Source organism: Papio anubis, chromosome 6 (genome assembly GCF_008728515.1).
Source record: "Papio anubis isolate 15944 chromosome 6, Panubis1.0, whole genome shotgun sequence".
Classification (NCBI taxonomy): domain Eukaryota; kingdom Metazoa; phylum Chordata; class Mammalia; order Primates; family Cercopithecidae; genus Papio; species Papio anubis.
In genome coordinates this window covers 13,591,079-13,609,324 of record NC_044981.1, presented here as the reverse complement: position 1 = coordinate 13,609,324, position 18,246 = coordinate 13,591,079, and the positions used below count along the sequence as shown (strand labels likewise).

At 41.6% G+C, this 18,246-nt stretch overlaps 1 protein-coding gene across 8 annotated transcripts in view; it reads right to left on the bottom strand.

Annotated features, from left to right (window-relative positions):
• Positions 1-56: 56 nt before the first annotated feature.
• Positions 57-18,246, bottom strand: part of SIRT5 (sirtuin 5) — a 38,606-nt gene continuing 20,416 nt past the window's right edge. For all 8 annotated transcript variants that reach the window (XM_031666922.1, XM_031666918.1, XM_031666920.1 and 5 more), the window contains 5 exons: positions 15,595-15,682; positions 14,179-14,232; positions 12,040-12,163; positions 10,269-10,384; positions 57-458 (listed from right to left, as the gene is read on the bottom strand). In XM_031666922.1, coding sequence (XP_031522782.1) covers positions 383-458; positions 10,269-10,384; positions 12,040-12,163; positions 14,179-14,232; positions 15,595-15,682 — 458 coding nt within the window. In that variant the 3' untranslated portion in view covers positions 57-382. The remainder of the gene's footprint in view (positions 459-10,268; positions 10,385-12,039; positions 12,164-14,178; positions 14,233-15,594; positions 15,683-18,246) is intronic.

The following is an 18,246-nucleotide window of genomic DNA, read 5'->3' as shown; positions in this document are numbered from 1 at the left end:
ATTAAATAGTAGGGTTTTTACCCCTCGACTTCTACCTTGCTCAAATAACAAAAATATGACCAGGATAACTATATTTTTTTAAGACAATCTAATTTACAAAATTTTTCCCACCCAATAACCAACCATACACATCAAAGATATTCTTACGTTTCAGTTCAGACCAAGTAATATGCATTAACTTTACAGTTCTGTGACTTTTGAATGTGGGTGCTCTTTGCTACTTCTAAGCCCCCATCGCTTATCAACAGGTTGGATTCTAGCTAGGGAATCAGAGGCTATTTTTAGATTGTTCAATATTCAGCTCACCACCCGTAAGACCATTTCTCCTCTGCATGTGGCCTAGTTCTTAGATATACTCTAATTTCTTTCTTCCCCAGGACACTTAAGAAACAGTTTCATTTTCATGATGGGCAAGGGCTTCAGGAAGAGTTGTTCCACAGGGTCCCTGGAAATGAAACCTGAAAGAGAAGCAGCAAATACAGCAGTTATGAACTACGGGTTAGCAAAATGAATGCCCTACTTCAGCAAGCACTTATTTCTTAAGTAATACCCAAAGTAAAACCCAAATTCTCATCAATATGGTATTAATTCGTATGCCCACTTCTTTCATCTAGTTTCTAACAACTCTAGTTACAACACTTCACTAAGGGCTGGCCTCTGTGACTATGGGAATTTTGAGAAGCAAATGTCTAGAATTTATGTGCCATAAAGAAGAATTTTATTTCAAGGCGTAAGAGACACGATTACAAAGTGTATTTTGTTTGTTCTTTTCAAATCCTGAGAACCTGTGCAAGTAAAGTGTATTTTGGGACTATACTGCCAAACTCATTGAAATTGTAAGTATAAAATATACATATATGTGTTATATATGTATTTTATATACATCCTTTTTTTTTTTAAGACGGAGTCTTGCTCTGTCGCCCAGGCAGGAGTGCAGTGGCGCGATCTCGGCTCACTGCAAGCTCCGCCTCCCGGGTTCCCGCCATTCTCCTGCCTCACCCTCCCCAGTGGCTGGGACTACAGGCGGATTATCTGAGCCAGGAATTTGAAGCTGTGATTACACCACTGTACAGACTGCAGCCTGGGTGACAGAGGGAGCCCCCGTCTCTTAAAAAAAATAATTCCCTTGTGCCCAGTTTAGGTGGCCCAGGTCTTTCAGTACTTACATCTATAACAAACACTGAGGATTACAACTGACATTGAAAAAGTAAAATGTAGCTTGGCTGGTCAAAATCTGCCCAGTGATTCTTTGGATCGGAATAAAAGAGACAGGTAAAGCCAGCCGCAAAGTTCACAGGAAACAATCTATTTTCCCCAAGGGTAAGCTGCGAAGTGTCTTAATTCCATTCTTTGAGTGACTACTGCTTTTGGATTTTGTTCCTTAATATTATAAACTATTGGAAACTTTGCTATTTGAAATTATAGCAGTAAAGAATGAAATATTCCTCTAGCCTTGAGGATCTAAGTCACTCCGATACTGAGAAGCAGCCTGGATTTCCAACCCGGGTGCAGAGCTCCAGATAAGGGATTTCTGGACACAACATTCCACATTGATCTAAACTTTGTATTACAGTTTCTGGGGAAGGGGGACCCTGGCCTACTTCTCCAGCCAGACATGATGTTAACCTCTTTACACTGTACAGCCCTGCTAGTTGCTTGAGTCTATCAAAAACTACTTCATTTAAATTTCACTTAAACTCCACCCTCCCACCAATTGCTTTAATAACTCTACCTTTCCCTTGTTGGGAAACACACTTCTCAGTTCTGCTGGGGTCTGGTCTCCCTCATGGCATTAAATCAATAAACCTGATCTGGACAGAATACTGGTTGGTTTATGGTGAGTACAGGAGGATTGGGCTAGAACAGGAGGAACTGTCTCCTTCCAACAATATGTAACACTCAGCCGTAGATACATGGACCAATTCAAAGTTTATGTCCCATTCATCTATTAAGGATGTATTTCCAGGCCGGGAGCGGTGGCTCATGCCTATAACCCCAGCACTTGGGGAGGCTGAGGTGGGCAAATCACTACTTGAGGTCAGGAGTTTGAGACCAGCCTGGCCAACATGGTGAAACCCTGTCTCTACTAAAAATACAAAAATTAGCTGGGTGTCGTGGCAGGCACCTGTGATCCCAGCTACTCAGGAGGCTGAGGCAGAAGAATCGCTTGAATCCAGGAGGTGGAGGTTGCAGTGAGCTGAGACTGCACCCCTGCACTCCAGCCTGGGCATCAAGAGTAAAACTCCATCTCAATTAAAAAAAAAAAAAAAAATTTCCAATAAAATTTTACTTGTTTAGAATTATTAATCTAAACTTATAGTTTTTGTTTTTAAAATTATGCACTGCAGATTACTATAGTGATAATTCTATCTAGAAGGTTTTTAGTAAAACATTTTTTAACATTTTAAGGAATTTGAAAAAATTAAATAATTCATATGATATTTTGCTGTAGAAGTATAATAGGATAGTCAGTAAAAGATTTTTTCTTTTTCTTTTTTTTTTTTAAGACAGAGTCTCACTCTGTCATCTACGCTGGAGTGCAGTGGCACGATCTTGGCTCACTGCAACTTCTGCCTCCCAGGCTTTAGGGATTCTCCCACCTCAGCTTCCTGAGTAGCTGGGATTACAGTTGTGGACCACCACGCCTGGCTAATTTTTGTATTTTTAGTAGAGATGGGGTTTTGCCATGTTGGCCACGCTGGTCCCGAACTCCTGGCCTCAAGTGATCCTCCCATCTCAGCCTCCCAAAGGGCTGGGATTACAGGCATGAGCCACTGCACCTGGCCAGTAAAAGATTTTCATGCATAAACACATATTATGTTAGTATAAATTCTGTAGTAGTGATAGAATGGAAATACAAGTTCAAAGAGAAAAGAAAAAATGTGAAATTTCCAATTGTTAAGGAACGGCTGTATATTTATTTTGTAAATGGATGGTGGTGTGTACCAGATAATTATAACATTCAGATTGGACTGCATACATTTAAAACCATTATATGGTAGCTTTTATTTTAAAATGTCAGTGTTTTGGCCACGCACGGTGGCTCACGCCTGTAATCCCAGCACTTTTGGGAGGTCGAGCTAGGCAGATTGCCTGATGTCAGTAGTTTTAGACTAGCCTGGGCAACGTGGTGAAAACCCGTCTCTACTAAAAAAATACAAAAAATTAGCCGGGTGTGGTGGCGCACGCCTGTAGTCCTAGCTACTCAGGAGGCTGAGGCAGGAGAATTGCTCAAACCAGGGAGGCAGAGGTTGCAGTGAGTTGAGATCATGCCACTGCAGTTCAGCCTGGGCAACAGAGCCAGACTCTGTCTCAAAAATAAATAAAAATAAATAAATAAATAAATAAATAAATAAATAAATAAATAAATAAATATCAGTGTTTCCAATTCACTTGGAATGACATCTCCAACTGTAATATTTTTGATTTAAAAAACCTTAGATGTCAACTTGTAAAATGTGAAAGGCATACGTGAACATTGTTTGAAAGCCTCTTTTCTAGCACATCTGTGCACTTTGCCTGCCCCCACCAGTTGCAGGACAACCAAGACTACAGTGTTAGTTCCACATCTGCTCATGCCACTTTTATTGGTTAATGTAATCATCTCGCTGAATTTAAAATTATGTAATAAACTGCAAAAATAGAGCTGTTAAAAGAGAGTTATTTCTAGGAAAACTAGCTGAATGCTTGGGAAAGACATACTGAGTCACTAAATATAATTCTGTTAAATTAGGTGTAGGTGTAAAAGACGAGGGAAGACAGCTTCACGTGCTTCTTTTCCTAAGTTCTTGCTCTCCTTTAAAAGAAAAAAAAAACCAAAACAGACAAATATCAAAAAACAGAAGTTGTAATCCAGTGTTTGCCAAGGTTTCTTGATAAGAATCACCTGGGTCATTTGCTAGCTACATAAACAGGCATCTGCCCCTGGAAATTCTGATTCAGGAAGTCTAGGTGGGAGCCTTGGGATCTGATTTTCCTGGTTGTCTGTTTTTGTTTTTGTTTTTTTTAATAAAATAAGGGCTGGAGTCATTCATATCTTCAGGGATATTTGGGGAACACGAGGAAGATTATGGATACGATTTATGTAAGAAAGGTGAGCTCCAATCAGCAGATCCCTACTCAAAACAAAAGGCCTTTAGCTCTATTCCAAAAAAAAAAAAAAAAAAAAGCAGGCCAAGTGCGGTGGCTCACGCCTGTAATCCCAGCACTTCGGGAGGCCGAGGCAGATGGATCACTTGAGGCCAGGAGGTTGAGACCTGTCTGTCCAACATGGTGAAATCCCGTCTCTACTAAAAATACAAAAATTAGCCAGGTGTGGTGGTGCACGCCTGTAATCCCAGCTACTCGGGAGGCTTAGGTGGGAGGACTGCTTGAGCCCGGGAGGCACAGATTCCAGTAAACCGAGATTGTGCCACTGCACTCCAACCTGGGCAACAGAGCAAGACTGTCTCAAAAATGAAAAAAAAGAAAAAAAAGAAAAAGGAAATGAAGGTACATTTATGCTTTAAATCAAAATGTTTAAAGTATGTATGTGCCCTTTTCTATTAGTCTTGTTTTCAGTGGCTTTTTGAATGAACAGACCAACTAAGCCCTGACTGCATAGACTAGAGGGCTTCCCTACTTGCCCTTGACAGCACAGCCAGGGAGAGCGCTAGACCTCCCTAACACACATGGTCAACGATCACTTCAAAGCAGTGACCTCTTCACACCCTAGATAGGTAACTATATAACCACAACAATCTATAAAACTCTCTTACCTAACAATTCCTTAGACTTCTAAACTCCACCAGCAGATAGCTTGGGTGTTTTCCCTCCCCAGGGCCCCCAACTCCATTACTTTACTGCTCGGCTCTCCTGGGACTTCTTCCTCACTCCACTCCAGCCACACTGAGGGGCCTCTGCTCCAGGTGGTCCCACTGTCTGGAAAGGTCTTATCCCAGATCACCTCTTTGGCTGCCTCCTCCACCTCCTTGAAGTCTTTGCTCAAATCTCTTCTTAATGAGGTTTGTGGTCCACCCAACTGGATCCTGCAACCTGTCAGCCCAACCCCCTCACATACAACTCCATCTTTGCTTTGCGAGGTCTCTTAGCACCTGCTCACATGCTGTAGAATGTGCACCTTATGTTCACTGCTTACCTGTCTGCCTCCACCACTAGAATATAATCTTCCCTTGGGAGATTTTTAGTTTGTTTACTGCTATATCCTATCCTAAGCACTTAGAACAGTGTCTGGTACATAGTGGATACTTATAAATATTTGTGGACCCTGATTAAATTCCAGTGTTTAGAGAAAGTCAAAGATCAACAGGGCACAACATAGTGGCTGCAGGGCACGGTGGCCAGAAGGTGCTTTGAAGGCCCTGCCTACCAGCTCCCTGCAGCGACAGTCCCATTTTTGCCTCAGCGAATGTACAAATCCCAACAAGATAAGGCCCCCTGGGATTAACAGTCAAAACACTGAGGTTTAAATTCAAAAATGCCTAGGGTTTACTGGGATAGTCAGGGTTTATCAGAAATCATCCAATACAAGCATCGGGCATGGGGAAAATGACAAAACCAAAACTGGAACTAATTAACACCTTGAAAATATAAATACATTCCTGTGGGAGGAGAATTCTATGCCTTTGTCTCTGGATTAGAACTGGGGCAAAGAATCTGAACAACTTGTGCAAGGCCTAAGGTGTTTTGTGAGACCCAAATCCTTATCAAAATACAGGCAGCATTCTAGCTGCTTATTTAGGTAACAAAGAAAATCAGGTTAAAAGTAGCAGGGAACATTATTCCATTTTTTTTTTCTCATTAACCTACAGCAGGGGTTAGAAAACTTTTTCTGTAAAGGGCCACACAGGACAGATTTTAGGCTTTGCAGACCAGCCAGTCTCTGCTACAACTATTCACCTCTGTCATCCTAGTGCAAAAGCAGCCACACACAATATACAAACATTGGGCCACAGCTGTGTTCCAATGAAACCTTATTTACAGATACAGGTGGTGGACAAATTTGGCCCACAGGCAGTAGTTTGACCCCTGACCTAGGGTAAAGTTCAACCAAAATCTGTTAAGCATGAGATATAAAATTCTGCCATTGTTAAGCTTTGTGTTTAAACAGTCCTCTTAGTTGCTCCAGGGTTGGTTTGTGCCTTTGAAAAATTGAGTAGGATGAGATGACTATCACCAGCATCTCTTCTTTTTTTTTTTTTTTTTTTTTGAGACGGAGTCTCGCTCTGTAGCCCAGGCTGGAGTGCAGTGGCCGGATCTCAGCTCACTGCAAGCTCCGCCTCCTGGGTTCACGCCATTCTCCGGCCTCAGCCTCCCGAGTAGCTGGGACTACAGGCGCCCGCCACCTCGCCCGGCTATTTTTTGTATTTCTTAGTAGAGACGGGGTTTCACCGTGTTAGCCAGGATGGTCTCGATCTCCTGACCTCGTGATCCGCCCATCTCGGCCTCCCAAAGTGCTGGGATTACAGGCTTGAGCCACCGCGCCCGGCCCACCAGCATCTCTTCTAAATGTCTGCTTTCATGATGCCAAGAAAAAAGCATTGCTGGCTTCATTGATCAGTTACTCCTTCATTGATCAGACGACAGTTCCTGTGATCAGTCTGGTTGATAAGGAGCTTGTCAAATTGATAAGAATTTCTAACTGGCAAGTAGCCTGTTTGTCAGAGACAATCATAGGTTTTCAAGACAATATGAAGCTGAAGAATTTTGGCTGAAGTAGCAGCTGAAACAGGCCTGTGGTTTTAGGAGGCTTGACTTGTGCAATGATATATATTACATGCCAAGAATCTCTTCTGAACTGGCAGGAAAAACCACCAAGTTTAGTTTCTTTCACATGAAGACACAGCCACCATATGCAAGGGATGCTGGGCCCCTGCTGGTCAGTCCATGGCACAGGAGGTGGGGGCCAACTCTAAACCTGGGTTGTGGAAATACTCCAGTTTCATTTTCTTCTTTTTCTCTATCTGCATTTTCTTGCTTTTCTACAATGATGATTTGTTTTAATTCTTTATAATAATTAGAGATGAGACAGAGATCAAATGACTGAAAAGAAACCGTATTAGAAGAGCCAAACTGGGGACATAGCTCATGTCCTGCTTCACAAAGTTCATCCTGTCCCACTCTTTGAGTTTTCTGATGGTCTTTCAAACAGACAGGAGGCTTGAACTACCTAGCTCTGGTATTACTACTCTTAGTCATGCGAAGTGGCCCAGCTGCTACACATAGGTGCCACAACACAAATCAGAGGGAGGCCTAATGGGCATTTTTCAGGAGATAAGTTAGAAGATAATTTAATTTTTTATATAACAGCTTTATTGAGATTTGATTCACATACAATCCACCTATTTCAAATATATAATTCAGTGGCTTTTAGTGTATTCACAGAATTATACGACCATCACCACAATAGACTTTTAGAGCATTTTAACAACCTCGAAGAAACTTGTTCTCATTAGCACCCACTCCCCATTCCTCCCTACTCCCAGCCAAAATCTTCTCGACTCATCTACTCCCACTCATCTACCTTCTCTCTATTGATCTGCCTATTCTGGATATTTCATATAAATGAAGTCATACCATATGTGGTCTTTTATGACTAGCTTCTTTCACTTAGTATAACATTTTCAAGGGTCATCCATGTAGTAGCATATACGGATACCTCATTCTTTTTACGGCTAAAATATAATCCATTGTACAAACATACCAAATTTTATTTATTCATCCTTCAGTCGATGGACATTTGGGTTGTTTCCACTTTTTCCATTAACAAGTTGCTATGAACATTTGTGTACAAATTTTTGTGTAGATGTGATTTCATTTCTAGGACTATATACCAAGGAGTAGAATTGCTAGATCACATAGTAACTCTATATTTAACTGCCACATTGTTTTCTAAAATGACTGCCCCATTGTACATTCCCATCAGCCATGTATAAGGGTTCCAGTTTCTTCACCAACACTTGTGATTTTCCTTTATCTTAAAAATTATAGCCACGCTTGTAGCTGTAAAGTGATGATATTTCGTTGTGGTTTTATGATATTGAACATCATTTCAGTATGCTTATTGGCCATGTGTATATATTTGGAGAAATGTCGTTTCAAATATTTTGACCTGGTTTTTAATTGGATTGTCTTTTTATTATTTATAGTTGTAAGAGTTCTTTATATATCCTGGATACAAATCCCTTATCAAATATCAAATATTAGACTTACAAATATTTTCTCCCATTCTATGGGTTGTCTTTTTACTTAACGGTACCCATTGGAGTATAAAAGTTTTAAATTTTGATAAAGTCCAATTTATCCTTTTTTCTTATGTTATTAGCACTTTTGGTGTCATATCTAAGAAAGCTTTCACTAACCCAAGGTTACAAAGATTTACTCCTACATTTTCTTTTGACATGTTATACTTTTAGTTCTTACATTTAGGTCTATGATCCATCTTGGGTTATTTTTTGTGTATGGTGTGACAGAGGGGTCCAAGCTCATTCTTTTGCATGTGGATATCCAGCACTATTTCTTAAAAAAGACTGTATTTCATCAAATTGTCTTGCCACTCTTCTCAAAAATCAACTGACCATGAACGTGAGGTTTTGTTTTATTGTTCTGTTTTGTTTTTTACTGGACTCTCAATTCTATTCCACTGATTCTATATATCTATCCTATGCCAGTGCCACACTATCTTGATTACTGCAACTTTGTAGTAAGGTTTTTTTTTTTCTTTTGATGGAGTTTTGCTCTTGTTGCCCAGGCTGGAGTGCAATGGCGCAATCTCGGCTCACCGCAACCTCCACCTCCCAGGTTCAACTGATTCTCCTGCCTCAGCCTCCCAAGTAGCTAGGATTACAGGCATGTGCCACCATGTCCAGCTAATATGTAGTAAGTTTTGAAACTGGGAAGTATGAGTTCTCCAACTTCATTTTTCATTTTGTTTTGGCTATTTTGGTTCACTTGCATTTTCATATGAATTTTAGAGTAATCTTTTCAATTAATTGTTGTAAAAAGCCAGTTGTGATTTTGATAAGGACTGAGTTGATTGAGCCCATAGATCAATTTGGTGAGCATTGCCATCTTAATCATATTAAGTTGTCCAATCCATGAACATTGGATATGTTTCCATTCATTTAGGCCTTCTTTATTTCTTTCAACAATGTTCTGTAGTTTTCAAAGTATAAGTTTAGCATAGGAGGCAATTTTTTTTTAGGCTATCTTCTTAGTTCCTACTACTCACACACAAATGAAGAACTATGGATCAAGAACACAGGCTGTAGCTGATCAAAAAGACACATGGAAAAGAAGAGGCCCAGAGCCAGTTCACTCACCTGAGGAGGGGCCTACTTAAGTGTCTGTGGCCCCTTTTCTTTTTTCCTTTTTTTTTTTTTAAATCCCAGCAGAGACTTTGAAGAGTGGTTCCTATCCTGGCTGCACACTGGAATCACCTAGGAAGCTTATCAAATGATGATGTCTGGGCTGCAACTCAGAGCAATGACACTGAAATTTCATGAAGTGGCCCCCAGGCATCAGTATTTTTAAAATATGCAGCCAAGGTTGGAAACTGCTGATTAAAGTAATGACAAGATGTTTCAATGAAGTTTTCTATTTTATTCATTTATATTCATTTACTACTTATTTATAGTCTAACTTATTCAAAAGGAATTAACTAGATGGACAAGAATAAGAAGTAAAGGCAAAAAAAAAGTTGGAGTGAGAAAAAAGACAGAAGGGTGAAGACATAAAACAGACCCAGGAATAAGACCAAAAATGCATACTATGACAATCTACACTTCCCACCCAAACGTTTGAGAAGCAGGATCAGTGTCATAACATGGCCACAGATACAGATAACCTTGGCGATTAGACCAAAGGGGAATCTGCCAGGTGGCCTCCCAGTGAGAACGGCAGGTGATGAGGTTCTGCAAGGGCGTCTCCCAGGCTTACTTGCGGAGCATCTGGGTAACCTACAACTAAAGGCCATCACTAAGTCTAGCTTAAAAATGTAAGGGAAAGCAAAGCCTAAGGAATCAAAGAAGAGCTTTCAAAATGTGAACAAACAAAAGTCCCACGGCAAATGTCGTGTACAGTGACAGAGCTACCCTACCTTAGTCTACAGTGAATGATTTTGTTCTTCCATAAAAGCAACTGCAGATCAAACAAAAAAACACAAACCCTGTGTCTTTTTTAAAAATTAGAGGAGTAGGTCAACTATGTTTAGATGACCATGTCTGCACCTGCCTCCCACATCGCCCTCTCCCATCAGGGTATCCCAGTACCTGAATCTGTTCGTAGCTGGGGTGGTCTCCGTATTAAATTCCGCCACTGGCACGCCCCTGGCAGCCACCTGGGGGGCAAACATGGCTGCTGGGTACACCACAGAGGAAGTGCCCACCTACAAGGCAAGCACATGGAGATGGACAAACGGCCACACGACAAGAAGGAACATTTTTTCAGAAAACCTTACACAAATTCAGATAGGTCTGTGGTTGCAGGTGTGAGAAAAGCCAAACAGGATGGGATAAAACAGGGTGTCCAAGGGATGAGGGAAAGTGAAGAGCTGTCCTTTGATCAATCACTAGAATCGACAAGAATATGTGACATGAAAAGGAGAGTTAACAAAAGAGTGACTTAGAAGTGACTCAACATGTTTTGGGGGTAGTTCTGGTTTTGTTTCTGCTTTAAAGTTAAGCAAATGATCCATAACTTTTTAAAACATATTTTCTTTTTGTTAAAGGTAGAAAATACGAAGAAAAAACATACATATCATCAATAATCTTACCCCAAGATAACCACTGTTAACATTTTCATGCATGTCCTCTTAGGTTTTTTCTCATAAATATTTGCTTATAAACATTCTTTGCAGGGATGGGAAGAGCATGACTGGTTTGTAAACCAGCTTTTCTCATTTAACAATCCATCATCAACAGTGATACTATACTCGACATTGGAAAGCATTCTTTAAATACTGGCTGAATGAATATGCACCACAAGAAAGTGCCTCTGCTTTTAAAGATGTGTCAAGAAAAATTTGAAATATGCATACAATCTGTCCAATTAATCCCACTTTTAGGAAATGTGTCTTAAGGAAATCATTTGAAGAGCATGGTAAGATTTCTATCTAAGGATATGTACGATATCATTGATTAAAATATCAAAATTTGAAATAGCCCAAATGTCTTACAGTAGAGAATTAGCTAAATATATCATTCCCTATCCATATAAAACACCATACAGTCAACTGAAAGATGATATTGATTTAGATGTACTGACATGGAATATGCTAAGTGAACTGCTGCGTGAATAAAGTAGTTTCAAAACAGAACATATGTCATGAAGTCAGTTTTGAATTTTAATTAATATGTGTACATCTGCATAAGAAAAGGTTTAGACCAGAGGTGGGCAAACTTATTCTGAAAAGGATCATAGAATAAATTTTTCAGGCTTTGCGGCCATTCAGTCTCTGTCACAAGTACTCAACTCTGCCACTGTAGTTTGAAAGTAGTCATAGTGTGTGGAAGAATGAGTGCGGCTGAGTTCCAATAAAACTTTATTTACAAAAACAGGTAACAGGCCCAATTTGGCCCAAAGGCTGCTGTTTGCTCACTCCTGGTCTAGAAGAAAATATACTAAACTGCTAATGGTAACTATTTCTGATTAGTAGAACTATGGGCGATTTCTAATTTCCTCTTATAATGTGATAATTTTTGCATGTTCTCAATTAAATTTAATCATAAGCACGTATTATTTTAAAAACCAATAGCATGTTCTTTTCTCTTTTTTTGGTGGGGCTGGGGGAGAAGGCTTTGAGATGTCCAAGACATGCATGGTTTCCTATTTTAATACAAATTCTTATTCATTGTTTCTCAGTTTTTCTACAGGATACCACAAAGACCTCTCAACATACATTTTAAGGAAAGGAAGAAGGGGAGGGGGGAGAGAAGGCGGGAAGGAAAGAAGCAAGGGAGCGAGGACGGAAAAGAGGAGAGGGGGAAGCAAAAAATAACAAACTCCAGTCCTGTCTTGGGGTTAGGGAAAGCCGTGACCCACCACTAGACATAAATCACAGCGGGCGAGCTCTTTGTCAACCTCCTCCAGAATGGCAGGATCCAGGTTTTCCCCAAACCACACGACGTGAGGGCGCAGCAAGCCTCCGCAGCCTGCCTCTTCACACCTGGAAGAATGGGATCCTTGAGCCAACCCCGAGCCAAGTCTGCCCAGCTGGATCGGAGGGAGGCCCGGGGCTACCCCAAACCCAGTACGTCCAGATGGTTCACCTCTGATGCCTCTTATTCCCTACACCCTCCTCCCAGCCTATATAAACTTGCCTTGCATGTGAAGCATCAGGTTTAATGGTCCTTTTTCTAATTTTTTTTTTTTGAGACGGAGTCTCGCTCTGTTAGCAGCCCAGGCTGGAGTGCAGTGGCGCGATCTCAGCTCACTGCAAGCTCCGCCTCCCGGGTTCACGCCATTCTCCTGCCTCAGCCTCCCGAGTAGCTGGAACTACAGTCGTGTGCGACCACACCCGGCTAATTTTTGTATTTTTAGTAGAGATGGGGTTTCACTATATTGGCCAGGCTGGTCTCGAACTCCTGACCTCATGATATGCCTGCCTCAGCCTCCCAAAGTGCTGAGATGACAGGCGTGAGCCACCGCGCCCTGCCGAACTGTCCTTGTTTTTTATCTTGTCTCTGTGTACTTGATGTGCTGACAGATTGTTTCAGCTAAGCTTTCCCGGTTCCTTCATTATGCTCACACTTGTGCTCACAGCCACCCAGACCTGGGAGTCATACTGGACTCAGGTTTGCCTCCCACCCCAAGCATCCCCTAATTTCATCCGTGACCTTTCATGTGCTCTCAGGTTCACGTCTCTCTGGCCCCGTATGTAGTCAGCTTTCCTGTATCCATTACTAAAAATCTCTTTCTTTCACTCCCTCCTACCTCAGGGTCACCTTCTATACACCTCCTAAAATCATCCCTCAAACACCATTTTCATCATCGTAATCTCCTGCATCATAGAAGTCCTCCAGGTCTCCCTATTCCTTCAGAAGAACACTTTAATATTTAGCAATTAAAACCCTCATAAGGAAAATTTAAAAGGTTCTGTGGTTAAATAAGTCAGTAAAGCATTAACATACATTTTATAACCACTTTTTAGAAGGCAGCAATGTGGAATAAATGCTCTGAAAAGTCCTGCAGTAGAGCAAACATATTTTAACTTTGTTTAGTCTAACGTTTCTGTATTTGAGTGCCTAACATGTTTTTATCAAGTAATGTCTCTCAACGTAATATTAAATTAATGTTCTATGAAACACTTTTAGAAGTGCTGTTTTATTTTACCTTAAAAACACTCTAATCCAGCCAGGCACGGTGGCTCCTGCCTGTAATCCCAGCATGTTGGGAGGCTGAGGTGGGTGGATCACCTGAGGTCAAGAGCTCAAGACCAGCCTGGCCAACATGGCAAAACCTCGTCTCTACTAAAAACACAAAAAATAGCCGGGCGTGGCGGCGGGCGCCTGTAATCCCAGCTACTCGGGAGGCTGAGGCAAGAGAATCATTTGAATCCAGAAGGCGGAGGTTACAGTGAGCCAAGATCGTGCCACTGCACTCCAGCCTGGACATCAGAGTGAAATTCCATCTCAAAAAAAAAACCAAAAAAACCCGCAACAAAAAAACCTCTGATCCAATTACAGATTATAGAAGTGCTGTTTTAATGTCTGGTTTTGAAAAATTGGCATCAAAATCTTCCTTTTTTTTTTTTTTTTAAATCTATGAACATTCTGTTGGGTCCTGTAACCTCTCCTATTCACGTCCTTTCATTGCCTCCTTATTCATTGCCTCCTTAACCATGGATTAATAATGCCAGTGATGTTATTTGACCAGTTACAGGTCAGCCCATATGCTTTCTGTACACTGGGTAACCACCTGTCACACAACAGCTTCAGAAACTTTCCCAACCTCAAATGATCCCGCCAGAACACAAAGCAAAAAGGGGTTGGAAAGAAATCATTTTTTTCATCCTACTTTGGTTCATCCTTTGTCCTTTCACTTTTGGTCTTAGAGGTCAAGGCTGGTTTTCACATTTGTGCATTTGATTTAAGAGGCATCTTGCCAAATACATGTTTAGATTTTGATGTCTATTTTTTTTGTAACCAGGAACACTGGTACAAATCAGAGCTTTTTACCCACCGGGGAAGTTTCTCAACTGGGATGCTGGCATCTTGAGTTCCAGGTTCTGGAGCACTGAAGTAAATAATATTAGAAAAGAAAGATTGTTATTGGCATAATAAAAAATAAAGAAACAACATAACTCAGTTTGTATATTTGCCTGGTAGTATGTGGTGTAAAACTCCTAATTAATACATGCTCACTTGGAAGGGCATTAGAAGGAAGGACCCCAGGCCATTAATTACCAGCGGTACTGGGCATAGTGGCTCATGCCTATAATCCCAGCATTTGGTGAGGCCAGAGTGGGAGGACTGCTTGAGGCCAGAAGATCAAGACCAGCCTGGGCAATATAGTGAGACTGCATTTCTACCAGAAATACAAAAATTAGCTCGGTGTGGTGCGTGCCTATAGTCCTAGCTACTTGGGAGGCTAAGGCAGGAGGATTGCTTGAGCCCAGGAGTTGGAGGCTGCAGTAAGATGTGATTGTGCCACTGTACTCCAGCCTGGAAAACAGAGCAAGACTCTGTCTCAGAAGAAAAAAAAAAAAAAAAATCACCAGTGGTTGTACTGCCAGTGAGAGAATTCGTGTGTAGGGAGGGCTGGAGTAGCTGGGTGTGCTAAGAGGGAACTTCATGTTTACCTTTATACATCATCATCATTTGTATCCTCTGCAATGACATTATACATTCCTTATATAATTTATACTGTTTTGAAATGGAATTTTCCTCAATATTGTGTCTACCCTCAAATGTTTTCCTCATTGTAATAATAGTGCTTGTTCATCACAGAAATGTAGGAAAATTCAGAAAGATATAAAGAAGAAATTAAAAATTACCCATAATCCCTCCACTCCTGATATTCCTTGTTAATATTTTGTTATATTTTCTTCTGGTCTTTTAACTATATGCAGTTATACAAACTCATGTGTGTATAAATTCAGGACCCTATGGTTTTCACTTAACACTGTAAGTTGTGAGCAAAATATTTATTTTATCACAAGGCTATATTTGTTTGTTTTTTTTTTGAGACAGGGTCTCCCTGTCACCCAGGCTGTGGTGCAGTGGCATGATCTCAGCTCACTGCAGCCTCGACTTCCCAGGTTCAAATAACCCTCCCACTTCAGCCTCTCTAGTAGCTGGGACTACAGGCATGTGCCACCATACCCAGCTAATTTTTTTTTTTTTTTTTTTTTTTTGTAGAGACAGGTTTCTCACTATGTTGCCCAGGCTGATCTTGAACTTCTGAACTCAAGCAATCTTCCCACCTTGTAACCCCAAAGTGCTGGGATTACAGGCATGAGCCACCGCACCCAGCCTTGTATTTAGTCTTATTTCTCATATCAATGGGAATCTTTGATGAATGTTCAATTTCCTCACATTTATGTCTGACCTAAAGGAGAAAACAACATATACTTATTCTGTAGTGTGGTATAATTACCCTTTTCCTGATAAAGCTGGACAAATTGGACTCTTGTAATTCTCAGCCACAACGCCGCAAGAGGTACATCGAGTTTTAAATAAGCTACCTGAAAAATACATATGAAGGAAATCCAGAATTTAGTCTAATCAAGAGCAATCATCTCCACATCTGAAAGGGTGTAAGATACTTCACTTTCCACACTTCATTTCATTTTCTGGTCTCACCCAGTTACCCAGGCTGGAGTGTAGTAGTACGATCATAGCTCACTGCAGCTTCCAACTCCTGGGCTCGAGCGATCCTCCTACCTTTGCCTCCTGAGCAGCTGGGACTATAGGTGTGCACCGCCAACTGAGCCATACTTCATTTTAGCAAATGGGCCTACCCTAGCTTTCATGGGAAACAGAGGCATGCAGTACTCTTAAGCCAGTCAAGAACATATGCCCTCAAGGACTTTATAATCTGGAGGAAAAATAACTAACTCCATGACTAACATGCCGTCAGATGACCTTGGAGTGGTGTTCAAGTGGGCAGAAGTGGCCAATAGGGTAGAGGGAGCTCAACGTAAATCTAAGGGCATGATTTATTGATATGACTGATAAAGGTTCAACGGCATGGGATATGTTTACAAAATCTTAACTTTGATTTCAGAAAGCTTCAATCTTTTATACAAAAGCACCTCAATAAATAAGTAATCAACTACTAAGTGAAAAAAGTAATTGTTAATACTAATGACTACTTATTGAGCTGAAGGGGGCCAGAGTTTATGAAATGGGTACTAGGCACCTGGTACCATGCAGAGCACTTTCAACCACAGTGGACATGCGCTGCTCCGTTCTGCCCCCAAGTCCTTCCTTGGGGACCACCATCCCTGCTCTCTCGCGTGCTAAGCCAATAGAGCTGTGGGTCACATCCCAAATACAAGTTCGGCCACATGCTCCACACGGCCCCCATGTGGGGCCCATCCCTCTGCAGTCGTGTTTGGTCAGAAGGGTGGGCGTGTGGACCAAGCAAGCCCACCCAGAGGTTTATTTTCTGAGCAGGTGGCTGAGCTGGAGAGCCTGGAGCTGTCGGAGGCACTCTCCCCTGGCACGTGGAGGCAGATCAATTGCAGAGGGAGAAGGGAGGCCACCTCAAAGAGTGAGTAAAGCTGAGAGAAGGAGGGGGCCAGGGGCCAGGGGCCAGGAGGAAAGATGACACAAGCTGCACCCCCAGGCTCCTCAGTTTTGTCAGTTTTAGTATAGACATTTTTCCCCATTTTCACATCTCGGAAATTCAGATGTGTCCTGCAATTGCTACTGGCCAGATGTGAGTGTGACATCACCATCATGCTTGCACAGACTTGCTGAAGGAGAACACTGAAAAGTGGGGTGACTTGGTTGTTATTCTCCGTGGCCTGACCGGGCAGATTCAGCCCCTGGATCCTTCCACCAACAAACCATTCAAGGGCCGCTTCAGGAAGGAAAGCGGGTTTTGGCTGTTGTCTACAGCCTTTCCACTGATGGCCTCTTGGTAAGAGTATGTCAGGCCCAATAGCGAACCTGCAGAAGGTGTGCCAGGGGCTTGGATGAGAATTGCAGCTCTAACAGAGGGGCATTCTCTCTGGAAAGGCCGCATCATCCATGTCCTGAGGCACAGAGCATGAAGCTGCATGGAAAACACAGACATCCATGCTCTGAGTCACTGAGAATTCAGAAGCGCTAGATAATGAGAAATATTTGGACCAGTTTATTATACTCATTTTAACAAGCTCTCTAAGTAAAAAATAACAATTCTAAGGGATAATAAAATAGTATATCATGGTTTAGGCAGATTATATTCTAAATGCCACATTAAAAACACGATGCATCTTAAAACACCCTTCATCAGACTGAAGAGGCCATTGATTTTTTTTAACCTAAGTTAGAAGAGAGTTCTCATCATTTGAAACTAAAAAAAGTCCTAACACACATATATGATCTTATTTAATCCTTACAACAATTCTGTAAGATAGGCATTGTCATCTCGGTTTTATGCTGATGACATAGGCCACATTCTGACATTGCAGGGAAATGAGCAGAGGCACGTAGAAAGTGGCTCAGACCCAGTAGATGTAGGTACCAAAAAGATGCTCAGTTAATAGGTTGCTGGCTGTTCCTGGCAAACAAAAGAGAGGCAGAGTCGAAATGAGTAATGCCTCGCTTTCCTTATCGGGGTGACCTAAGTAAATGCAGGCAGCTTTGCCACACACACGCAAAAACAAACATCCCCACTGGTGCACTGCCTCTGGAAATGCTACACTTAGAAATGCATTCTTGGCTGGCGCAATGGCTCACGCCTGTAATCCCAAAACTTTGGGAGGCTGAGGAAGGAGGATTGCTTGAGGCCAAGAGTTCGAGACCAGCCTGGACAACATGGTGAGACACTGTCTCCACAAAAATTTAAAAAATTATCTGGGCATGGTGGCATGTGCTTGTAGTCCCAACTACTCTGGAGGCTGAGGTGGGAGGATCCCTTAAGGCCAGGAGTTCAAGCCTGCAATGAGTTATGATCGAGCTACTGTACCCCAGCCTGGGCAAGAGTGAAACCCCCATCGCTAAAAAAAGTAAATTAATTAATTGAATAAAATTAAGAGAAATAAATGCTTAAAAAATACGAAATGCATTCCTTGAATCTGAATGCAGACTCTTTAAA